General features: G+C 39.5%; 2 protein-coding genes across 2 annotated transcripts in view; both read left to right on the forward strand.

Moving 5' to 3' along the window:
• LOC128063521 (zinc finger protein 350) overlaps window positions 1-26,988 on the forward strand; it is a 442,658-nt gene that overhangs the window by 251,703 nt on the left and 163,967 nt on the right. The gene's annotated exons all lie outside the window — the stretch shown is intronic.
• LOC128063535 (vomeronasal type-1 receptor 4-like) lies at window positions 14,671-15,609 on the forward strand. Its single transcript, XM_052656312.1, has one exon. The coding sequence runs from the start codon at window positions 14,671-14,673 to the stop codon at window positions 15,607-15,609; it is 939 nt and encodes a 312-aa protein (XP_052512272.1).

Below are 26,988 nucleotides of genomic sequence, written 5' to 3' on the forward strand. Positions count from 1 at the left end.
TCCAAATAGGAAAAGGAGTACATCAAGGCTGTATATTGTCACCCTGCTTATTTAACTTATATGCAGAGTACATCATGAGAAACACTGTGCTGGAAGAAGCACAAGCTGGAATCAAGATTGCAGGGAGAAATATCAATAACCTCAGATATGCAGATGACACCATCCTTATGGCAGAAAGTGAAGAGGAACTAAAAAGCCTCTTGATGAAAGTGAAAGAGGAGAGTGAAAAAGTTGGCTTTAAAGCTCAACATTCAGAAAGCGAAGATCATGGCATCTGGTCCCATCACTTCATGGGAAATAGATGGGGAAACAGTGGAACTGTCAGACTTTATTTTTTGGGGCTCCAAAATCACTGCAGATGACTGCCATTACAACCACATATCACAATGCATGTTTTCTTTTATGTCAAATTTTTCATTGAATTATAGTTGATTTACAGTATTATAGTAGTGGCAGAGGTACAACATTGTGGTTAAATATATAGGTTATACTTTGTTTAAAGTTATGAACTATTGGCTATATTCCGTGTACTGTAAAGTATGTCCTTGTAGTTTATTTATTTTATACATAGCAGTGTATACTTCTAAATCTTTACTCTGTCTTGCCCCTTCCCACTTTCTTTCCCCACTGGTAAACACTAGTTTATTCTCTATATATGAGTCTTTTTCTACGTCATTATTTTCATCCATTTGAACTACCTTTAGATTCCATATGTCAAGTGATAATATACAGTATTTATCTTTCTCTGTCTGACTTAATTCACTAAACAGAATGATTTCCAGGTCCATCTATGTTAGAAGCAGCAAAATTTATTCTTAAGGGGTGAGGAATATTCCACATTGTGTGTGTGTGTTTGTGTGTGTGTACTGAATTTATTAGTTGGTTTTCTGGTGGAGATATTATGGTTTTATATATAAAGGATCATTTCTCTGCAGTAGTGACAGTTTTACCTCTTCTCTTATGCGTTCAGTACCTGTTATCACTGTTTTGTCCAATTGCTGTGGCTAGACTTCACTTTCACTTTTCACTTTCATGCATTGGAGAAGGCAATGGCAACCCACTTCAGTACTCTTGCCTGGAAAATCCCATGGACGGAGGAGCCTGGTTGGCTGCAGTCCATGGGGTCTCGAAGAGTCGGACACGACTGAGCGACTTCACTTTCACTTTTTCACTTTCATGCATTGGAAAAGGAAATGGCAACCCACTCCAGTATTCTTGCCTGGATAATCCCAGGGACAGGAGAGCCTGGCGGGCTGCCATCTATGGGGTCGCACAGAGTCGGACATGACTGAAGCGACTTAGCAGCAGCAGCAGGAATTCCAACGCTGTGTTAAGCCAGAGTGGCTAGAGTAAGCATTCTTCTCTTTTTTCTGATTTTTAAGGAAAAAGCATTTGGATATCTACCTCTGAGTATGATGTTAGCTGTGGGTTTGTCATAAATGGGCTTTATTATGTTGAGATGTATTTTCTCTCTACCCATTTTTCTGAGAGTTTTTTTACTATGAATGGATGTTAGACTTTGTCAGTGCTTTTTCTACATCTATTGACATAATCATGTGTTAATCCTTCCTTTTTTAAAATGTGATATATCCCATGGATTGATTTGTGGATTTTTAATCCTTGCATCTCTGGAAAAATGCTACTTGATAATCATTTATAATAGTTTTTATAGATTGTTGAATTTTGTCTGCTAATATTTTGTTGAAAAATTTTCAACCATATTCAGAGAAAATACACTGTAATTTTCTTTTCTGTACTTTTGTTTTCTTTTTGTCTTTTTTCTAGTACTGATATCAGTGTAAAGGTAACTTGATAGAATAAATTTAGAAGTGTTCCCCCCTTTTCAATTTTTTGGAATAGTTTAAGAACGATAGACGTTATTTTAAAAAATGTTTTACAGGATCCCTTGTGATGCCATCAGGTCCTGGACATTGTTTGCTGGGAGGTTTTGATTACTGATTGATTTCAGTACTCATCATCAGCTTGTTCAGATTGTCTATTTCTTCCTGATTCAGTCGTAGAGACTGTTTCTAGAAATTTGGTCATTTAGGTGGGTTTGGGTTTCTTCTTTAGATTTTTCTCGTATATTTGTAGTAGCCCTGTATTGATGTAAAGTTTTCTCTTACAACTGTGTTCACTGTGTTCCATCAATTTTGGAAAGTTGTGCTTTGATTCTCATTTGTCTTCTGGTAATTTCTGATTGACTCTTGATATCTTTTTTGAATCTATCATTTTTTTAGTAGTGTGTTTAGTCTCTATGTGTTTGTTCTTTTCCTATTTTTCTTTCTGTACTTGATATCCAGTTTCAAAAAGTGCTTGATATGATTTCTATCCACTGAAATTTGTTAAGACTTGTTTTGTGGCTTAGCACATGATACATCCTGGAGGACATTTCACTTTAAAAGAACGTGTGTTCTCTTGTTTTTCGATGTAAAATCCTAGAGATATCTACTAAATTCAGCTAGTCTGTTGCACCACATAAGATCTCTGTTGCCTTACCAATTTTCTGTCTGGATGATGTGTCCATTAACGTAATGGGGTGTTAACATCCCATACTATTTTTGTATTATTGTCAATTTCTACCATGATGAGTATAGTTATTTGCTTTATACTTTTAGTTACTCCTTGTATTGGGTTCAGCACGGCAAACAGTGGAAACAGTGGCTGACTTTATTTTTCTGGGCTCCAAAATCACTGCAGATGGTAATTGCAGCCATGAAACTAAAAGACGCTTACTCCTTGGAAGGAACGTTATGACCAACCTAGACAGCATATTAAAAAGCGGAGACATTCCTTTGCCAACAAAGGTCCGTCTAGTCAAGGCTATGGTTTTTCCAGTGGCCATGTATGGATGTGAGAGTTGGACTATAAAGAAAGCTGAGCGCTGAAGAATTGATGCTTTTGAACTGTGGTGCTGGAGAAGACTCTTGGGAGAATATCTGTGATTGCAGCTTTTTCCTTTTCAGCACCTTGAATATATCATGCAGTTCCCTTCTGGCCTCCAGAGTTTCTGCAGAGATATCAACTGATGGTCTTTTTGGGATTCCCTCATAGATGACTCTTTGTTTTTCTGTTGCTGCCTTTTGAATTCTCTCATTTTTAATTTTTGACTTTTAAATTATGATATTTCTTATGATATGTGTAGGTCTGTTTCAGTTCATCTTTTCCAACTCTCTGTGCTTCCTGCATCTGAATATATGTTTTCTTCTCAAGTTTGATAAATTTTAAGCCATATTTTCTCAAATACATCTTCCATCCTCATCCCTATCTCTCTTCTTTTTTTTTTTGGAGTTTCAGCTTTATTTATTTATTTTTTTCATACTTTTACATTTTTATTTTTACTTTATTTTGCTTTACAATACTCTTATAGTTTGAATCCCTGATGGCTCAGATGGTAAAGAACCTGCCTGCAATGTGGGAGACCTGGCTTCGATCCCTGGAGCGGGAAGATCCCCTGGAGAGGGGAATGGCAACCCACTGCAGTGTTCTTGCCTGGAGAATTCCATGGACAGAGGCTATAGTCCAGGGGTCACAAAGAGTCGGACATGACTGAGCAACTAACACTTTCACTTTCACTGTTGACGTTATCTCAGAGGTCTCTTTTTTATAATTTATTTTTTAATTGGAGTCTAATTGCTTTATACTGTTGTGTTGGATTCTGCCATATATCAATATGAGTCAGCCATAGGTATACACATGTCCCCTCCCTCTTGAAACTTCATCCCATCTCCCAGCGTATCCCACCCCTCTAGGTTGTTAAAGAGCTCCAGGCTGGATTCCCTGAACTATACAGTAATTTCCCACTTGCTATCTATGTTACATATGGCAGTGTATATCTGTTAGTGCTACACCCTCAATTTGTTCCATCTGTTCCTTTGTTCCATGCTGTGTCCATAAGGTCTGTTCTCAGAGATCTCTTGAGTTGCTATCATTTTGAAAATTGTCCTTCTTTCTACTCTTATTGGGTAATTTTCATTATTGTATCTTCCAGATCATGTGTGCATTCTTCTGTATCACCTAGTCTGCTCTCTATTCCTTCTATGTGTATTTTCTTTCAGCTATTTTTCATTTCTAATATTTTTAAAAATATATTTTCCAGTTCCTAGTTAAGATATTCAGTATTTGCATCACTTTCCCCCTTTCATTCAGTTCATATATTTAAAAAAATTTTTTTCTGATAACTTGTTGATTTATTATTTGTTTTTCAGGAGTTGTTCTGCTGGTCTGTCAGTTGCGAGTAGTTCTTTTGCCTTTTAATTTTGCTTATTTTCTCTGCATCAATGAATTTACATAAAACAGTTGCCTAAGAGTGGCCCTGAGGAGATATGTGGTGGGCCCATATGTACCTGGTGTGTGTCTGTTGCCTTTGGTGGTCGAGCTGGATTTGAGGTGGATGCAGGTCTCCTCTTTTCTCAGGAGTGTGCTGGCAGTTATTACCTTGGTAGGGGGTTTGGTTGGAGATGGTAGAGCTGGAATTGCTGCTGATTTGAGACATTACTTCCTCTCTGCTCAGTGAATGTCACCATTCTATTGGCAGTGGTGTCTGATCCTAAGGTGCTGGAATCCTTTGGGTCTGATCCAAGATGAATCTCTTCCTTCTAAGTATGTTTTTCCTCTCCACACAGTGGGTCCATTTCCCCAGATGAAGGAGAGTGCTGAATCAGTTTGGGCCCATGGTCAAGTCCATTAAGTTTACTAATCAGTTGATGTCAAGAGAGGGAATTTTCCTGGGTTATTTTGTGGCCCCCATGTAATTATGTGAACGCTTAAAAGAAAAGGAAACCAGTGAACTGTGTTAGAAAATAAAATCAGAGATTTAAAATGTGTGTGTGTAGTTTCTCAGCCTTGGAGATCCCATGGACTGTAACCCGCCAGGCTCCTCTGTCCGTGGGGAATCTCCAGGCAAGAATACTGGAGTGGTTTGCCATGCCCTCCTCCTGGGGATCTTCCCAACCTAGGGACCAAACCCAGGTCTCCCTGATTGCAGGCAGATTCTTTACCATCTAAGCCATCAGGGAAGCCCAAGAATACTGGAGTAGGTATCCTATCCATTCTCCAGGGGAACTTCCCAACCAAGGAATCGAACTGGGGTCTCATGCATTACAGGAGATGACAGTATTTATTGGAAATACTGTTTTGTATGGAGATTAGTACACTCAAGTATTTTCATGTAGAAATGACCAGATTTAAGTGAAGTGCAACAAAAGGAGAACAAAAAGAAAATTATACTCCAATAAAAATTAAAAACAAAAAGTATGCTTCAGCTGATTTTTAAAATTAAATGTATTTGACATATAGCATTGTAAAAATGTAGAAGTGTACAAGATGGTAATGTATTTAGGTATTGTATTATGATTGCCATTTTAGCCATAGTTAGCACCTCTATTGGGCTTCCCTGGTGGCTCAGAGGTTAAAGTGTCTGCCGGCAATGCGTGAGACCCCGGTTCGATCCCTGGTTAGGGAAGATCCCCTGGAGAAGGAAATGTCAACCCACTCCTGTATTCTTGCCTGGAGAATCCCATGGAGGAAGGAGCCTGGTAGGCTACAGTCCATGGGGTTGCAAAGAGTCAGACACGACTGAGCTACTTCGTATTAGTCTTTTTAAATTTAAGTTTTTTCTATATAGTTGTATTTGATTTACAGTTTAGTTTTATGAATGCAGCATTGTGATTTAATGTTATATTTAGATTCTAAATTCTAAATCTTTACAGTACCTTGTTCCACCCTCTTTTTCTCTCCCCAGTGGCAACAGTTAGCTTCTTCTCTGTATCTGAGTCTCTTTCTGTTTAGTTGTATTCATTCATTTCTGTTTTATATTTTAGGTTTCACATATAAGTCATAGCATACAGTATTTGTCTTTGACTTATTTCACTAAGCTTGCTAGCTTCCATGTCTATCCTTGTTGTTGCAAATGGCAAAATATAATTCTTTTGTGACTGACTGATATACCAATGTGTGTATTTCTGTGTGCGTCTGTGTGTGTGTACAATATCTTTATCCATTCACTTCTCAGTGAGTTAGTATTTTCATTTTATTTGGATGTATATTACTGTTGTTCAGTCACTCAGTCATGTCTGACTCTTTGTGACCTCATGGACTGCAGCACACCAGGCATCCCTGTCCTTCACCATCTCCCGGAGTTTGCTCAAACTCATGTCCATCGTGTCAGTGATGCCATCCAACCATCTCATCCTCTGTCATCCCCTTCTACTCCTACCTTCAATCTTTCCCAGCATCAGGGTCTTCTTTAATGTATCAGCTCTTCGCATCAGGTGGCCAAAGTATACTCAGGCATATAGTTGCTGCTTAACATGATAGTTCTTTTTAGGTATTTGAGGACACTCCATACTGCTTTCCAAAAGAGGCTGCACAAATTTCCATTCCCTTCCACAGTGTACTAAAGTTTTCCTTTCTCCACATCCTCACCAACATTTGTTATGTGTGACCTTTTTGATAATATCCATTCTGATGGATGTGGGGTGATATATAACTGTGGTATTGACTGCATTTCTCTAATGGATAATGATGTTGAGCATCTTTCCATGTGCCTGTGAGCCATCTGCACGTCTTCTTTGGAATAACGTTTATTGAGGTTTTCCACCCATTTTCTACCACATTGCTTTTGTTTTTAGTATTGAGTTGTATGAACTGCGCACACATTTGACTATTAACTCCTTATCTGTCACGTTCTTGGAAACTATTTTATCTGATTCAGGATGTTATCTTCTCCTTTTGTCAATGATTTCCTTTTCTGTGCAAAAGATTTTTTTAGTTTAAATTTATTTATTTTAATTGGAGGCTAATTACTTTACAATATTGTATTGGTTTTGCCATACATCAACATAAATTCATCACGGGTGTACACGTGTTCCCAATCCTGAACCCCCCCTCCCACCTCCCTCCCCATGCCATCCCTCTGGGTCATCCCAGTGCACCAGCCCCAAGCATCCTGTATCCTGCATCGAACATAGACTGGTGATTCGTTTCTTATATGATATTATACATGTTTCAATGCCATTCTCCCAAATCATCCCACCTTCTCCCTCTCCCACAGAGTCCAAAAGACGGTTCTATACATCTGTGTCTCTTTTGCTGTCTTTCATATAGGGTTATCATTACCATCTCTCTAAATTCCATATATATGTGTTAGTATACTGTATTGGTGTTTTTCTTTCTGGCTTACTTCACTCTGCATAATCGGCTCCAGTTTCATCCACCTCATTAGTTAGGTCTCATTTTTGAAATGCAGTGTTGGAGAAGACTCTTGAGAGTCACTTGGACTGCAAGGAGATCAAACCAGTCAATCCTAAAGGAAATCAGTTCTGAATATTCATTGGAAGAACTGATGCTAAAGCTGAAATACCAGTGCTTCGGCCACCTGATGTGAAGAACTAACTCATTATAAAAGACCTTGATGCTTGGAAAGATTGAAGGCAAGAGGAGAAGGGGATGACAGGCAATGAGATGGTTCGATGGCATCACTGACTCAATGGACATGAGTTTGAGCAAGCTCCAGAAATTGGTGATGGACAGGGAAGCCTGGTATGCTGTAGTCCATGGGGTCACAAAGAGTCAGACATGACTGAGCAAATGAACTGAACTGAGGTCTCATTTGTTTATTTTTGCTTTTGTTTCCTTTGCTTTAGAAGACAGACTCCCAAAAACATTGCTACCTTTTATGACAGAAAGTGTTATGGATATATTTCCTTCTAGGGATTTTATGGTTTCCAGTTTTGCACTGGTGTCTATCTATTTTGTGTTTATTCTTGTATACACTCTGAGAAAATATTCAGATAATTTCATTCTTTTACACATAGCAGGCCAGTATCGCTTTTTTAAATTTATTTTTGATTGGAGGATAATTGCTTTACATTGTTGTGTTAATTAGTGCTGTGTGCTGCACAACAGCATGAATCAGCCATAAGTATACTCATAACCCCTCCCTATTAACCTCCCTCATGCCTACAATTCCACCCCCCATTACACTTCTGGAAGAGACTATCTTTTCTCCATTATATAGTCCTGCCTTCTTTGTCATAGATTAAATGGCCAATAGGGCATGGATTTATTTCTGGGCTCTCTGTTCTATTCCAGTTTTCTATGTGTTTGTTTTTGTGCCAGGTGGATACTGTATTGATGACTGTAGCTTTGTAGTATAGTCTCCAATCAAGGAGCCTGTTTCCTCTATTTTCTTCTTTTTTTGAAAGCAGACAAATAATGTGCTAACCAAATTACAATAATGAGATTGAATAAGATGGACATTCTCATTACCAAAACAAGAAATCAGAAAGAAGAAACAAATCATCTGTCCAAAGCAGCTAAAAATCCTAGGAAGGTAAGTTTCATCAGATTTTAAAGTTTGAAAAATAGCCTATTTGTCTCAATGTTCTGTCCCTGGGCTGTCTGTTTACAACCCCACCTCTCAAATACCCAGTAGCCATGAGCACATGAACAGTGCATGTTGTGTTTCATCACACCATTCACTAACAAAAGCAGCTGCTGCTCTGTGGAGAAATGGTTGAAGCTGGGACCAAGACAGAACAGGATATATATCTATAGATTATTCCTGGAGTATCATATAGAACTAGGAAATTTTATTATTTTGTTTTTTATTCATTCAGTCATGTCCAACGATTCTGCGACCCCACAGACAGTAGCCAACCCAGCTTCTTGCCTCTGGGGTTTCCCAGGTAAGAATACTTGAGTGGTTTGCCATTTCCTCCTCTAAGGGATCTTCCCAACCCAAGGACTGAACCTGCATCTCCTGCATTGGCAGGCAGATTCCTTACCACTGAGCCACTAGGGAAGCCCACTGCTGCTGCTGCTGCTAAGTCGCTTCAGTCATGTCCGACTCTGTGCGACCCCATAGACGGCAGCCCACCAGGCTCCCCCGTCCCTGGGATTCTCCAGGCAAGAACACTGGAATGGGTTGCCATTTCCTTCTCCAAAGCATGAAAGTGAAAAGTGAAAGTGAAGTCTCTCAGTCATGTCCAACTCCTAGCGACCCCATGGACTGCAGCCTACCAGACTCCTCCATCCATGGGATTTGCCAGGCAAGAGTACTGGAGTGGGGTGCCACTCTCAGTTCAGTTCAGTTGCTCAGTCGTGTCCAACTCTTTGCAAGCCCATGAATCGCAGCACGCCAGGCCTCCCTGTCCGTCACCAACTCCCGGAGTTCACTCAGACTTACACCCATCGAGTCAGTGATGCCATCCAGCCATCTCATCCTCGGTCATCCCCTTCTCTTCCTGCCCCCAATCCCTCCCAGCATCAGAGTCTTTTCCAATGAGTCAACTCTTTTCATGAGGTGGCCAAACTACTGGAGCTTCAGCTTTAACATCATTCCTTCCAAAGAAATCCCAGGGATCCCAATGGACTGGTTGGATCTCCTTGCAGTCCAAGGGACTCTCAAGAGTCTTCTCCAACACCATAGTTCAAAAGCATCAATTCTTTGGCTCTCAACCTTCTTCACAGTCCAACTCTCACATCCATACATGACTACTGGAAAAACCATAGCCTTGACTAGACAGACCTTAGTCGGCAAAGTAATGTCTCTGCTTTTGAATATACTATGTAGGTTGCTCATGACTTTTCTTCCAAGGAGTAAGCGTCTTTTAATTTCATGGCTGCAGTCACCATCTGCAGTGATTCTGGAGCCCAGAAAAGTAAAGTCTGACACTGTTTCCACTGTTTTCCCATCTATTTCCCATGAAGTGATGGGACTGGATGCCATGATCTTCGTTTTCTGAATGTTGAGCTTTAAGCCAACTTTTTCACTCTCCTCTTTCACTTTCATCAAGAGGCTTTTGAGTTCCTCTTCACTTTCTGCCATAAGGCTGGTGTCATTTGCATATCTGAGGTTATTGATATTTCTCCCAGCAATCTTGATTCCAGCTTGTGTTTCTTCCAGTCCAGCGTTTCTCATGATGTATTCTGCATATAAGTTAAATAAGCAGGGTGACAATATACAGCCTTGATGTACTCCTTGTCCTATTTGGAACCAGTCTGTTGTTCCATGTCCTGTTCTAACTGTTGCTTCCTGACCTGATAACAGATTTCTCAAGAGGCAGTTCAGGTGGTCTGGTATTCCCATCTCTTTCAGAATTTTCCACAGTTTATTGTGATCCACACAGTCAGGGGTGCCACTCTAGTGCTCCTCAAATCAGTCACCTCATTAAACCTGAGGAATATCTGACTAATTGTCCTAGCAAAGGGGAGCCTTTGGAGAGGTGATTACAACTTGAGATTTGGTATCTGGAAGAGTTCTTGGAAAAGAAAATGGATATAAAGAAAAATTGAGAAAAATCTGAAAAAAGTGTTGACTTTAGTTAACACAATGTAATCATTAATTATGACAATCTAACACACATAAGATTTTCAGATTTAGTGCACTGAGTATGGGATCTGGGGGAACTCTGTATAGTCTTGCCATTTTGGTAAGTCAAAAACTGTTCTAAAATAAAATCCTTCTTAAAAAATAAAAAAGAAAACCATGACTAGAATTCCCAATACATATTTGAGTTAACCGCACAGTTTTTCTCCTGAGTTATCTCTTGGAATGAATACCAAGAGGGTGCGATTCTCTGCTTGGTTTTCAGCAATCTCAGCTGAGTGGTGCATGCATGCTATGTCGCTTCATTTGTGTCCGACTCTAAGTGACTCTATGGACTGTAGGCCTCCAGGCTCCTCTGTCCAAAGAATATTGAAGTGGGTTGTCATTTCTTCCTCCAGGGGATTTTCCTGACCCAAGGGTTGAACCCACTTCTCTTATGTCTCCTGCATTGCCAGGCAGGATCTTTACCACTAATGCCACCTGGGAAGCCTCAGCCCAGTGGTGGGAAAAGGTAAGGGTCTCCTTCAGGGCACACACAGAAGCCTTGGGTCCTTTATAGAGTGCTGAAACGGGGCATTCCAGTCCCTGAGCTCACCCTTTTCACTCACCTCTTAGTTCCAGCAACATTAAGAGCAAGCAGCCAACGTTATTACATTCATTACTTTCTCCCCAAAGTTCAAAAGTATTGTAAACAAAGTCACCAAGGAACTTACTTCTTCTAAGAGGTGATGAATCCCATGGATAGAGGAGCCTGGCAGGTTACATTCCATGCGATGGCAAAGAGGCAGACATGACTTCAAGACGTGATGGGGACTATCCCATGCAGATGTGTTCCGAGTCTGTACTGCTGAATCAGGACGTGGACTATCCGCGCTCTCCTTACCGCTGAAAATCAACTCATTAGTGTCTTTACTTCTAATCAGATTCGAAAGCCATCTCCAAAAACCCAGAAACCAATGAAAAGCTCTCCCTTAAATTCCGTTTCTCTAGAATCACTCCTCATAACAGTGGACTCATAAGACATTATTTAATATTCTTAAAATGAAATCCTATATTGTATATTGCAGAAGGAAATGGCAACCCACTCCAGTATTCTTGCCTGGAAAATCCTATGGACAGAGGAGCCTGGTGGGCTACAGTCCATGGGGTTGCAAGAGTCAGACAGGAGTTAGCGACTAAACCACAACCACGATCATATTGGCATATACAGAAATGCCAATGAGTGCAGTAGAACTTTCTGCTAATCTTAAATTTGCAAACAATGTAAAAAATGTAAGAAGACTAATACTAAACAGTAAGTGTACTTGTTTTTAAAGATTTTTGAATGTGAACCATTTCTAAAGTCTTTATTGAACTTGTTACAATATTTCTTCTGTTTTATGTTTTGATTTTAGGCAGCAAAATTTTAGCTCCCCGACCAGGGATCAAACTCCCACCTTGGAACTACTAAAACACCAGGAAAGTCCCAGATTCACCCCCCCCCCCCGCCTTTTTTTTTTGATTACCCCTAGTAAAGGCTTATCAGTTGTGTGTGTCTTTTCAAAAAACCAACTCTTGACTTCACTGACTTGTTCTATTGGTTTTTTGATCTCTGATCTTAAAATTTTCTCTTTGGTGTATCACTTCCTCTGTCTGCTATCTTTGACATTATGTGTAGTTTTTTCCTGATTTCTTTAGATGGCAGGTTAGATTGCTTATTTGGGATTTTTCTTGCTTCTTGAGGTAGGTTTTTATCCCTATCAAGTTTTTGAAATTTTCTGCTTTTATTTTATTTGCTTCAAGGTAATTTCTTATTTTCTTCTGATTTCACATGGATCCATTGGTTGTTGATAGCCTGTTGTTCAGTGTCCATGTTTGATCCTCTTGAATTAAGTAATTGTTAAAAATCACCAAGCCATTAGATCTAGGTGATTTTATTTTATGACATACTCTTTTCGACCCCATCCCTTTTTTCTGAGTGTATGTTCTGCATCCACAGACAGAAGTCAATAATAATATTTTTTTCCTACAAGATTTCCATAATAATTGGCATCGAGTTATGAAAATGAGTCTAAATTGATTTGATTTGTGCCAGTGATCCACATAATGAGTTCTTAATCATATTCCTCCTTTTTCTTCTGTCTCTTTGAATGTACTTGCTAGGTATTTTGTCTCATTCCATTTCTCTACCAGTACTTTTGTTGATGGCTTGGTCCAGTGGTTGAGGGTGAGGAAGGTACTAGTTTCAGAGCAGAGCCACATCACAAGGAAGCGAAGAATCCAGAGGGACAAAAATGGTTTATGTCAGTCCCTAATATGTGGGATTTCAGCATTTTCTGCTTTCCTCCTTGTGAGACCCTGTCACCTTCAGGGATCATGAAAAAAAAAAAAAAAGCCTCTCAAATATATCCAGTTGTCTCCTAAAGGTGCAAACTAGAAACTTGTAATTGCTTCCAGTAATTAACAACTGAGAGAAAAGTTTTCAGAAATGTTCTTGGCTCCCAAGCCTGCACTCCCATCACTGATGCTGGTGAAATGATAATTGCAGCTTTGATGGGAGGGGAGGCGAGGACACAGCATCTCAAACCTACATATCAGGGACCGACTGCCTGCCTCCCGCACACGAACTGGGTATAATGACCATCAGGGGGCCCACTCTCCTGGCAGCAAGACGGTGTCAGGTAAGGGTGTTCTATTTCAGTCTGAGAGGGCAGAGTCTGTGAAAGAGAGGCAGATCAAGATGCTGAGTGATCATATCAGAAAGGGGCAGTCTTCTGTGTAGTCACTGGATTCAGTGCCAACACTATGCTTAAGGTAGTAAAATCCTGAATTATGAGTCGAGATGGCAAAGAGAGATGGGGTCCTCACCCTAAACCAATCCCTGCTGGCTCCTCCTGTAGTTTAATTTAATCCTCACTGACAGTGGCTGTTGTGATTCAGTCCAAGTGGTAACAAAACCTGATTTTTTTGAGGTGTTTAAAAATGTAGATATAAAATCAATTTTCTCTTGAGTCTGCCTCAGGGGAATCATAGACTAAATGTTCAGGATGACTAGAGGGGCCACAAGAATAACTCCAGGGTGGTAATAAACAGTATGGTGAGTCTGCAAAAATCATGTAATCCTGTACAGAAAGTGAATGCAACTGGAAATGGCTTGAAGGGAAATGTTTTCTCTGACTCTGGATATTAATGGAGACAGTAATTGTGTCCTCACTGAAAACATCCAGAGTCCATTGATTATGGTGAGGCTGTCTTCACTCTTCATGCTATGAAATGAGCAGTTAAGGAAACTTCACATAATGCCAAGTTTTAGGCCTCAGCTCTCAGTCATATATCGTATTGTTTTTGCCCATTTAAAAGGTACTTTAATATGAATCTAAAAGACTCATATTTTAATTTATGAAATGCATAAGAATAGATCCCTTGCAGGTGCTGATTTGTATATATCTCTGGTATGTTAATATCATTTGAAAAGCCTAATTCATTGCCATAGATTCAATTAACTCTGCTATTAATGAATAGATATCTGTATCACTGGAAAATAATAATAATTTACTTTTTCCTTTTGTACTACTTCATCATGCATGACTATTTTATGTCCCAAGTTAATGACTTTATATGGAATTATTTAACAGTTTCTGGAGTACTTGCATTATAACTGCTTTTCTGAAATAAAAGCAAAAGACTTCCTGTTCCCATCCTAATTCTGAGCCATCCTCATCTTCATGACATTACCTGGTCCTGGGGCAGGCTCCTCCCATATTCTCCTGGCAGGTAGCAGTACATGTACATATACTAAGACACCTGAAGCCTCATTTATAATACAAAATGGCTTGCCTCTAATAAAAGTTATGAAATAGCAGCAGTCAAATATCAAAGAACAAGTTCTGAAAACAAAACTAAATATATATCTGAATTATTATATGAACAGTTAACTAACTTTTTGGCAAAGTCGGGGTTCAATGAACTATCTTTACCAGTCCAGTGGGTTTCAAGTCCTCACTCTGTCCAAGAGCAGATTTTGACAAATATTCAACCTCTCTGTGCTTATGTCACCCTCCTCTGTATCATTAATGTCACATAAGTGCCTGGCTCATAGATTGTTGAAGCATGATGTGTTCATGTGTAGAACCTACAGCTTTTAATTTTATATAGTAATGCTCTTTAAATATCATATATGCAACTGTTTAAAGCTGCTGGTAACTGAAGAACATAAAGTAAAGGTTTCTTAGTGGGAACTAAGGGTAAATGGAGAATACTGGATTTCAGCTGACATGATGTGTGTAACCCACACCTCATGTTCCCATGCAGGACATTGTAACTCACAAGACAAATATCAGTGACTGTGAACCGAGAGGATGGCCAGTATTGATTTAACAATAGGCGTTATCTTCTTAATGCAGATGGTGGTTGGAATCTTGGGGAATTTCTCACTCCTTTGCCATCATATCATCCTTCACTTCACTGGCTCCAGGTTAAGGTCCACGGATCTGATTCTTAACCACCTGATTGTGGCCAACTCCTTGGTCCTCCTCTGTAAAGGGGTCCCCCAGACAATGGCAGTGTTTGGATGGAAGCATATCCGCAGTGATTTTGGCTGCAAACTTCTCTTCTTTTTGCACAGAGTGGGGAGGGGAGTGTCCATCGGTAGCATCTGCCTCTTGAGTGTCTTTCAGGTGGTCACGATCAGTCCATGGAGCTCCAGGTGTGCAGCGCTGAAAGTTAAAACTCCTAAGCACATCGTTCCCTCTGTTTTCCTGTATTGGATCCTGCAAATGCTGGTAAATTTCATTTTTCCTCTACATATAAATGGCAAATGGAATGACAAAAACAACGCAAACAAGAAGGATTTTGGATACTGTTCTATTCATCCTGACAAAATCCAACAGTCATTGTCTGCAGCACTGCTATCACTCCCTGATGTTCTATGTTTGGGGCTCATGCTCTGGGCCAGCAGCTTCATGGTTTTCAGCCTGTACAGACATAAGCATCGTGTCCAACACATTCGTAGGACCCATAGCCCCACCAAATTCTCCCCTGAGACCAGAACTACCAAAACCATCCTTCTCCTGGTGAGCACTTTTGTCTATTTTTATAATCTTTCCTCCATTTTTCAACTCATGATGGCTCGTTTTGATTATCCCAGCTGGTTCCTTGTGAACATCACGGTAATCTTGGCTTTGTATGTCCCAACTGTCACTCCCTTTCTGCTCATGAGCTGTGACTATAATGTACACAGGCTCTATTTTGCCTGGATAAGGAATACAAAGTCCCCTACTATTATGAGAAATGTGTGAATTGGGTGTATTTCTGAAGTGTACAGTTCACCATTCATTAATTCACCTCAGTTGTTGTTCAGACATTCAGTCATGTCTGACTCTTTGCAACCCCATGGACTGCAACACGCCAGGCTTCCCTGTCCTTTAACATCTCCTGGAGTTTGCTCAGACTCATGTCCATTGAGTCAATGATACCATCCAACCATCTCTTCCTCTATCATCCTCTTTTCCTGCCGTAAATCTTTCCCAGCCTCAGGGTCTTTTCTAATGAGTCATTTCTTCGCATCAGGTGGCCAAAGTATTGGAGCTTCAGCATCAGTCCTTCTAATGAATATTCAGGATTGATTTCCTTTAGAATTGACTGGTTGGATCTCCTTGCAGTCCAAGGGACTCTAGAGTTTTTGCAACACCACAGTGCAAATTATCAGTTCTTCAGTGGTCAACTTTCTTTATGGATTCTCCTCAGAGATCTAGCTAAAATTTTGAATCTCAAGAGAATCGTAAACATGACATGCTGAGCATCTCCTTCAAAATAAACAATTGTAATAGTATTGTCATGACATATAGTTATCTTGTAAAGAATTATATGATTTAATTTTTATAATACTTTCAGAAAATGAATTCAGAATTTATGTGATAATAAACTCAAGTCTTGAAACAATCTGCATATACTCAGGTGTGTAGTTTTCAGTCTGCTACAGTATGTTTCCTAAAGTTATACAGGCATGAACTTATAGAGAAGGGTATGCATGACTGTGGGTTACATGTGCAATAGTCATTAATGAAACAGAACAAGTTAATGTCCTCACAGAATAAAGAGTGACTTGGTGGGGAGTTGGAATTTAAAATCCATCTCCTTCAGTAGAGACTTTGGCAGTCCATTATGAGTTTATAGAAAACATGCCTAGAGAGGTGGTAGTACTTGTTAGAAATATGTTGTTTGGAACTGAGATTAAAACATTTAAATACTTTCATGCCGAAATGACCAGATTGAAGTGAAATGTACTTTCCAAAAAGAAACACAAAAACAAAAGAATATTCCAATATTTTTAAAACAATAGATGAACTATGTCAGCTGATTTTTAAAATTAAAATGTATTTGATATATAGCATTATGTAAATTTAAAGTGCACAAAATATTGAAATAATTTTATTGTCTTACGTGTACATAGCTGTCGAGTTTCCCAGCATCACTTTTGAAGAAACTATGTTTTCTCCATTATATATATATATATCTCCATTATATATTATTCCATCCAAGTTTGTGTGGTGAGATTTAGTCTATTTCGTGCTCATTCACAAAGGAGGTGTATTAAGGTCTTTATAACAAGCATGGAATGGGAGGAGAGAAGGTCCTGGAAGGAGAAAATCCTCAAGAGGGAGGGCCACCAGCCCTCAGTGGTAGGGCTTATTTGCCATAGATTAATTGACCAATAGCACATGGGTTTATTTCTGGCCTCTCTATTCTATTCCAATTATTTATGTGTCTATTTTTGTGCCAGTTTGATACTATTTTGGTGACTGTAGCTCTGTAGTATAGTCTGAAATCAAAGAGCTTGTTTCCTCCATTGTCGTTGTCTTTTTTTTTGAAAGCAGATACGTAATATGCTTACCAAATTCCAATGGTGTGACTGAATAGGATGGATATTCTCTTTCTCAAAACAGGAAATCAGAAAGAAGAAGCAACTCACCTGTCCAAGGCAGGTAAAATCCAAGGAGGGTAAATTCTGTCAGACTTGAAATTTGAGAAATATCATATTTGAATGGATATTCTGTCCCCTGGACTACCTGTGTACAACCCCACCTTTCAGACACCAGTGGCCATGACCACATGTACAGTGCATACTGTGGTTCATCACACCATTCACTAATAAGAGCAGCTGTTGCTTTGTGAAATAATGGCTGAACCTGGGGCTAGGATATATATATATATATATATATTTCCCTGAGAATCCTATATTAAATAGTAGAAAACAGGAAATGCTTTAAATAAGAAGTAAGAAGAACCATAATGATGGGCTATATCAGAGACACACAGAAGTCACCTAAAAGAACTGCCAATCACCAAGATGGACAATTTGATTTTTTAAGAAAGTGATTTTGGGTTATAACTCAAAGTATAAAAATTAATGTGTACCAGTGAAAACTGAAATGAAATACAACTGAATAAATAATGTATTTGAGGAAACAGAATTCCTTTTCAGAAAGATTTTCCATAATTGTGTTAAAAGTTTATATGAAAAAAGTGGAAAATCACATCCCATGCTTAAGTGTGGCATAGTGTCTTACTTTCAATGAGTTCACCATGAAAAGGGACAAAAATAACATTTGATGAGCAAATCAGAGGCCCCTACCTCATCCTGGAGACCCAGGTTAATATCAACAGTGATAAGTCATGTTGGTTGTATGGACCCTTGACATGATGAAATGAAAATGGCTCTTATACCTCTGCAGTCTTCCTCCCCAAAACACAGAACCCAAGTATAATCATGAAAGAAATGTCACATTCAGTTCAGTTCAGTTCAGTCGCTCAGTCATGTCCAACTCTTTGCGACCTCATGAACTGCAGCACACCAGGCCTCCCTGTCCATCACCAACTCCCAGAATTCATCCAAATTCACGTCCATCGAATCAGTGATGCCATCCAGCCATCTCATCCTCTGTCGTCCCCTTCTCTGCCTGCCCCCCATCCCTCCCAGCATCAGAGTCTTTTCCAATGAGTCAACTCTTCACATGAGGTGACCAAAGTACTGGAATTTCAGCTTTAGCATCATACCTTCCAAAGAAATCCCAGGACTGATCTCCTTTAGAATGGACTGGTTGGATCTCCTTGCAGTCCAAGGGACTCTCAAGAGTCTTCTCCAACACCACAGTTCAAAAGCATCAATTCTTTGGTGCTCAGCATTCTTCACAGTCCAACTCTCACATCCATACATGACTACTGGAAAAACCATAGCTTTGACTAGATGGACGTTTGTTGGCAAAGTAATGTCTCTGCTTTTGAATATGCTATCTAGGTTGGTTATAACTTTGCTTCCAAGGAGTAAGCATCTTTTAATTTCATGGCTGCAGTCACCATCTGCAGTGATTTTGGAGCCCCCCAAAATAAAGTCTGACACTGTTTCCACTGTTTTCCCATCTATTTCCCATGAAGTGATGGGACTGGATGCCATGATCTTCGTTTTCTGAATGTTGAGCTTTAAGCCAACTTTTTCACTCTCCTCTTTCACTTTCATCAAGAGGCTTTTTAGTTCCTCTTCACTTTCTGCCATAAGGCTGGTGTCATCTGCATATCTGAGGTTATTGATATTTCTCCCAGCAATCTTGATTTCAGCTTGTGTTTCTTCCAGCCCAGCGTTTCTCATGATGTACTCTGCATAGAAGTTAAATAAGCAGGGTGATGATATACAGCCTTTATGTACTCCTTCTCCTATTGGAACCAGTCTGTTGTAAGATGTCCAGTTCTAACTGTTGCTTCCTGACCTGCATATAGGTTTCTCAAGAGGCAGGTCAGGTGGTCTGGTACTCCCATCTCTTTCAGAATTTTCCACAATTTATTGTGATCCACACAGTCAAAGGCTTTGGCATAGTCAATAAAGCAGAAATAGATGCTTTTTCCTCTGCCTTTTCTAAAACCAGCTTGAACATGTGGAAATTCACAGTTCATGTATTGCTGAAGCCTGGCTTGGAGAATTTTGTGCATTACTTTACTAGCATGTGAGATGAGTGCAATTGTGCAGTAGTTTGAGCATTCTTTGGCATTGCCTTCCTTTGGGATTGGAATGAAGACTGATCTTTTTCAGTCCTGTGGCCACTGCTGAGTTTTCCAAATTTGCTGACATATCGAGTGCAGCACTTTTACAGCATCATCTTTCAGGGTTTGAAATAGCTCAACTGAAATTCCATCACCTCCACTAGCTTTTTTCGTAGTGATGCTTTCTAAGGCCCACTTGACTTTACATTCCAGGATGTCTGGCTCTAGGTGAGTGATCACACCATCGTGATTATCTTGGTCATGATAGCTGTGAAAAGAAGAGAAGCAAAAAGTGAAGGATAAAAGGAAAGATATAAGCATCTGAATGCAGAGTTCCAAAGAATAGCAAGGAGAGAAAAGAAAGCCTTCCTCAGCAATCAATGCAAAGAAATAGAGAAAAACAACAGAATGGGAAAGACTAGAGATCTCTTCAAGAAAATTAGAGATACCAAGGGAACATTTCATGCAAAGATGGGCTCGATAAAGGACAGAAATAATATGGGCCTAACAGAAGCAGAAGATATTAAGAAGAGGTGACAAGAATACACAGAAGAACTGTACAAAAAAGATCTTTCACGACCAAGACATCACCAGATGGTCAACACCAAAATCAGACTGTTTATATTCTTTGCAGCTAAAGATGGAGAAGCTCTATACAGTCAGCAAAAACAAGCCTGGGAGCTGACTGTGGCTCAGATCATGAACTCCTTATTGCCAAATTCAGACTTAAATTGAAGAAAGTAGGGAAAACCACTAGACCATTCAGGTATGACCTAAATAAAATCCCTTATGATTATACAGTGAATGTAAGAAATAGATTTAAGGAACTAGATCTGATAGAGTGCCTGATGAACTATGGATGGCGGTTCACGACATTGTACAGGAGACAGGGATCCAGACCATCCCCATGGAAAAGAAATGCAAAAAAAAAATGTCACATTAATCTCAGTTAAAGTCATTCCAGAAAATGCAAGACTAGTGCTTCTCAAATCTGTCACCATCATTAAACCTGAGGAATGTCTGATTAATTGTCACAGCAAAGAGGAGACTAGGGAGAGATGACTACAACGCGACAGTTGGTATCTGGATCAATTCTTGGAAAAGAAAATGGATATAAAAGAGAAACTGAGAAAATATGAATAAAGTATTGACTTTAGTTAGCACAAATTAATTACTATTTGTTCATTAATTAAACAACTTGACACATACAAGATTTCAGAGTCACCAATTGAATGTGAAATATAAGGAGACTCTGTATAGTCTTGCCATTTTGGAAAATCTAAAACTATTCTAAAATAAAATCTTCTTTAAACAACCCAACTTGACATAATTCTCGATACATAATTGTGTGAACCCCACAATTTTTCTCCTGAGTTATCCTTTGTAATACATAACAAGAGGGTGCGATTCTCTGCTTGATTTTCAGCAATCTCAGCTAAAGGGTGGGAGAGGGTAAGGGTCTCCTTCAGGGCACACATAGAAGCCTTGGGGTTCTATATATGGTGCTGGAATGGGGCATTCCAATCCCTGAGCTCAAACTCTTCATTCATCTCTTAGTCCAGCAACATTAGGAGCAAGCAGCCAATGTTAATACATTCATCAGTTTCTCCCAAATGTTCGAAAGTATTGTAAGCAGAGTCACTCAGATACTTATCTAAGAGGTGATGGGGTGTATCCCATGCAGATGTGTTGGGAGTCTGTACTGCTGAATTGGGGCATGGACTCTCCATGCTCTTTACTGCTGGAAATGAACTCATTAGTGTCTTCACTTCTAATCAGATTCGAAGTGAAGTGAAGTGAAAATCGCTCAGTCGTGTCCAACTCTTTGTGACCTCATGGACTTAGTCTATGGAATTCTCCAGGCCAGAATACTGGATTGGTTACCTTTTCCCTTCTCCAGGGGATCTTCCCAACCCAGGGACTGAACCCAGGTCTCCACATTGTGGGCAGATTCTTTACCAGCTGAGTCACAACGGAAGGGCTTCAGAATCAAAAGCCATTTCCCAAAACCCAGGAACCAATGCAAAACTCTCCCTTAAATTCCATTTTTCTAGAATCACTCCTTATAATAGTGGACTCATGACATTATTCGATATTCCTAACATGAAATTCTCATACAGCAATTCTAATGAGTGTTGCACAACATTATGCAAACTTTAAATTCACAAACAACATAAGAAATGTGAGAAGTCTAATGCAAAACAGTACATGTACCTATTTTCTTTTTCTTTTTTTTAATGTGGACCATTTTTAAAGTATTTATTGATTCTGTTACAATATTGCTTGTTTCACATTTTGCTTTTTGTCCGCAAGGGATGTGGGATCTTGGCTCCCTTTCCAGGGATCAAACCTGCACCCCTTGCACTAGGAGGTGAAGTCTTAACTGCAGCACCACCAGGGAAGTTCCAGGTTCTCTCTCTCTCTCTCTCTCTCTCTCTCTCTCTCTCTCTCTCTCTCTCTCTCTCTTTTTTTAAATGAACTCCAGCTAAAGGCTTATCAGCTGTATATATCTTTTCAAAAAACTACCTCTTGGTTTCATTGACTTGTTCTGTTGGTGTTTTAATTTCTGATTTTTAAAATGCTCTTTGATTTATATCATTTCCTCTGTCTCCTATCTTTGACATTTTATGTAACTCCTTTTATAATTTCTTTAGATGGTGAGTTAGGTTGTTTATTTGAAATTTTTCTTGTTTCTTCATGTAGGCTTTTATCGTTCTCAGTTTCTCTTAGAATTGCCTTTTCTATTTTTCGATTTTTATTATTTTTTTCTTCCTTTTTTTGAGTTTATCTATTTATTTTTTAAATTTTTATTTTTACTTTATTTTACTTTACAATACTGTATCGGTTTTGCCATACATTGACATGAATCCACCACGGGTGTACATGAGTTCCCAACCTGAACCCCCTTCCCACCTTCCACCCCATATCATCTCTCTGGATCATCCCCATGCACCAGCCCCAAGCATCCTGTATCCTGTATTGAACCTAGACTGGCGATTCGTTTCTTACATGATTGTATACATGTTTCAATGCCATTCTCCCAAATCATCCCACCCTCTCCCTCTCCCTCAGAGTCCAAAAGTCTGTTCTATACGTCTGTGTTTCTTTTGTTGTTTTGCATACAGGATTATCATTACCATCTTTTTAAATTCCATATATATGTGTTAGTATACTGTATTGGTGTTTTTCTTTCTGGCTTACTTCACTCTGTATAATCGGCTCCAGCTTCATCCATCTCATTAGAACTGATTCAAATGTATTGTTTTTAATGGCTGTATTTCTCGATTTTTAAAGTTTGTTTTTATTTGCTTCAAGGTAATTTCTGATTTTCTTTTGATTTCCCATTGATCTACTAGTTTTTAGTAGTATTTTATTTAGTCTCTATGTTTGATCCTCCTGAATTAAGTAATTGCTCAGACTATTGAGCCATCAGATCTAGATGATTTTATTTAAGAGCCACTCTTTTCAAACCCTCTCTTTGTTTCTATGCATTTATTCTGCATCCCATTCTTATCACCAACAGAATGAAATAATAATAAAGTGTATTTTCTGACAAGATTTCCTTCATAATTGCCATGAAATTGTTAAAATGAGTCTAAATCAATTGATTTTATTTGTGCTAATGATTCATATAATGAGTTCTCCCATGTTCCTCCTTTCCCTTTTATCTCTTTGAATTTACCTCCCAGGTGATTGGACTCATTCCATTTCTCCACCTACACTTTAACTGATGGTTCAGATTAGTGGACTGTTGAGAAACATCTCATGGAAGTGAAGAGTCCAGAGAGACCCAAGTAGTTACCTCAATCATGTGTGTATTTCAGTATTTCTTATACTCTTCCATGCAAGACCCTGTCTGGCATTAGTGGTCAGGGAAAATAAAAAGGCTTTGGAAACATTTCTTTAGTCTCCTAAAGGTGCTAACTAGAAACTTGTAATTGTTTCCAGTAACTAACAACTGAGAGAAAAGGTTCCAGAAATGTTCTCAGATCCCAGGCCTGCACTCCCATTGCTGCTGCAGGTGAAATGATAATTGCAGCTCTGATGGGAGGAGCAGGGAAGACACAGCATCACAAACCTATATATCAGGGTCTGGCTGCCCCCCTCCTACACACATACTGGGTATAATGACCATCAGGGAGCCCACTCTCCTGGGAGCAGGAAGGTGCCAGGTAACAATGTTCTATTTCAGTCTGAGAGGCAGAGTCCATACAAGAAAGGCAGATCAGGATGCTGAGTAAGCAATTATATCAGAAAGGCACAGTCTTCTGTGTAGTAACTGGATTCAGTGCCAACTTCAGGTGGGAACATGGGAATATTGTGAAGTATGAGCTGAACTGATAAAGAGAGATGGGGTCCTAATCCTAAACCATCTCAGGCAGTTTAACTGAATCCTCACTGACAGTGACTGTTGTGGTTTGGTCCAAGTGAAAAACGAAACCTGATTGTTTAAGGTGCTTAAAACTGTAGATGTAAAATAAATTCCCTCTTGAATCTACCGTAGGGGAAACATAGACTCAATGTTCAGGGTGAGTAAAGGTATAGCAATAATAACTCCGGGGTGGCAATAAAGAGTATGACGAGTCTGCAAAAAATGTTATCCTGTGCAGAAAGTGTATCCAAATGGAAACAGCTTGAAGGAAAATGTTTTCTCTGACTCTGGATGTTAATGGAAACAGTAATTGTGTCCTCACTGAAAAAATCCTGAGTCCACTGATTATGGTGAGGCTGTCTTCACTCAATATTATGAAATGTTAAGGAAAGTTCACATAATAATGCTGAGTTTCAGGGAGCAACTCTCAGTCATATATCATATCGTTTCTGCCCATTTAAAAAGTATCTTAATATCAATCTAAATATGTGGTGTTTTCATTTATAAAATGCATAAAAATACATGCCTTGCAGGTTTTGATTTGTATATATCTCTGGTATGTTAATATTATTTGCAAATCCTAATTCATTGTCATATTTTCTATTACAAATAGATAATTGTATCACCTGAAAATAATAATTTAGTAACTCCTTACACTAATTAATCATGCATGAGTATTTTATGTCCCACAGTTTATGGCATTACATGTGACTATTTAACAATTTCTTGGATACATGCTATTATCACTGCTTTTCTGAAATAAAAGCAAAGCATCTTCCTGTTTGCATCTTAATTCTGAGCCATTCTCATTTTCATGACATTACCTTGTCTTGGGCAGGTTTCTGCCAGATTCTCACGGCAGCAGCACATGTACATATACTAAGACAGCTAAAGCCTCAGTCACACTACATAGTGCCCTCCAGAATAAAACTTTACAAAACTGGAATCTTCTTATAATGGAAATTATAAAATAGTACCAGTCTAAAATCAAAGAACAAGTTGTGAAAAAAAGCTAAATATAAATCTGGATTCATATGAGCACAGGTAATTAACTTTTTGGCAGAAATAGGGGATCGAAGCACTTTTTTTTTACCAGTCCAGTGGGTTTCAAGTCCTCAGTCTGTCCTAAAAGTAGATTTTGACAAACACTCAACCGCTTTGTGGTTATCTTACCTTTCTCTGTATCATTAAGGTCAAATAAGTGTCTGGCTCATAGATTTTGAAGAATGAAGAACTGATCACGTGTAGAGCCTGCAGTGATTACTTTTATGTATTAGTGCTCTTTAAATTGGAGAAGGAAATGGCAACCCACTCCAGTGTTCTTGGCCTGGAGAATCCCAGGGACAGGGGAGCCTGGTGGGCTGCCGTCTATGGGCTCGTACAGAGTCGGACATGACTGAAGCGACTTAGCAGCAGGAGCTCTTTAAATATCATACATGCAACTGTTTATAAACTGCTAGTTTCCAAGTGGGAACTAATGTTAAGTGGAGAATATGAGATACCAGCTGACACTGTGTATGTAACCCACACCTCATGTTCCCAGGCAGGATATTCTAACTCACAAGACAAGTATCTGTCTGTGAACTGACAGAATGGGCAGCAGCAAGTTGGCAATAGGCATAATCATCTTAACTCAGACGGTAGCTGGAATCCTGGGGAATTTCTCACTCTTTTGCCATCATATCATCCTTCACTTCACTGGCTCCAGGTTAAAGTCCACAGATTTGATCCTTGAGCACCTGACTGTGGCCAACTCCTTGATCCTCCTTTGTAAAGGGGTCCCCCAGACAATGGCAGTGTTTGGGTGGAAGCATATGCGCAGTGATTTTGGCTGCAAACTTCTCTTCTTTCTGCAGAGTGGGGAGGGGAGTGTCCATCAGTAGCATCTGCCTCTTGAGTGTCTTTCAGGTGATCACAATCAGTTCCTGGAGCTCCAGGTGGGCAGTGCTGAAAGTAATAGCTCCCAAGTACGTGGTTCTCTCTCTTTTCCTGTGTTGGATCCTGCAAATGCTGGTAAATGTCATTTTTCCTTTCCATATAACTGGCAAATGGAGTGACAAAAGCATCACAGAGGAAAGAGATTTCGGATACTATTCTGCTGTTCATCATGACAGAACCCTCAGAGAGGCATTGTCTGCAGTGTCGCTATTATTTCCTGATGTTTGATGTTCAGGGCTCACGCTCTGGGCTGGCGGCTCCATGGTTCTCATCCTGTACAGACATAAGCAGTGAATCCAACGCATTCGGGGGACCAACACCTTCCCCAGGTCCTTCCCTGAGTCCAGAGCTACCAAAACCATCCTTCTCCTGGTGAGCACTTTTGTCTATTTTTATACTCTTTCCTCCATTTTTCAACTTGTTGTGGCTCTTTTTGATCATCTGAACTGTTTCCTTGTGAACAAGACTAATCATAGCAGCATGCTTCCCTACTGCCAGTTCCTTTCTGCTCATGAGCTGTGACTCCAGTGTACACAGGCTCTACTTTGCTTGGATAAGAAATAAGAAAATTCCCTACTATTATGTGATATATGTGAATTGTATGTATTTCCACAGTGCACAGTTGCCAATTCATTCATTCCTTCACTTTCAGTGTCTAAAGAGATTTTTGAAGTGGAACCTAAATAAGAATTGCTTCCAGTCTGATTCATATTGTTGGTAGAATTTGTTTCCTTTAATAGACTTACGTTTGAATTCTCTCCATCTACCATGCCTGCATTGGCAAGTTGAGTCCCCCTCCTGTTTTCAATCTCTTATCTTTCAGTTATCTCTATTTGACTTCTAAAGTTCAGATGAGTATAATCAACTCACCTTCCTAAACCAGAAAAATCTGTTTTAGTTAGCAGGGGGGGGGGGGGGGAGGGGGCGGGGAGGCCTGCTATACCAAGCATACCCCAGGCGACTGCTCCAAAATGGTGGAGCAAGAAAACTGTGAGCTCTTCACTTCTCATGGACACACCAAAGTTACAACTCTATACAGAGCAAATATTGATGAGGAAAACTGGAAGCTACCAGAAAAGGTTTGCTACAACTCAAGAAATGTAGAAGGATCCACAACAAGACAGGTAGGAAGGTTGGAATCTCTGTATAGTCAAGAAATGTAGCACTGGGTGCGTGACCTACATACAGGAGAATAAGACAACTACAGAGATTCTCCTCAAGGGGTGAGGGTTCTGAGCCTACATGGAGCTCTAACACGGAGAAGATGAGCACCCAGAACATTTAGCTTTAAAATCCAGCAGGGCTTTCTTTCAGGAGAGCCAGAAGGCTGTGG

Source organism: Budorcas taxicolor, chromosome 18, assembly GCF_023091745.1.
Source record: "Budorcas taxicolor isolate Tak-1 chromosome 18, Takin1.1, whole genome shotgun sequence".
Classification (NCBI taxonomy): domain Eukaryota; kingdom Metazoa; phylum Chordata; class Mammalia; order Artiodactyla; family Bovidae; genus Budorcas; species Budorcas taxicolor.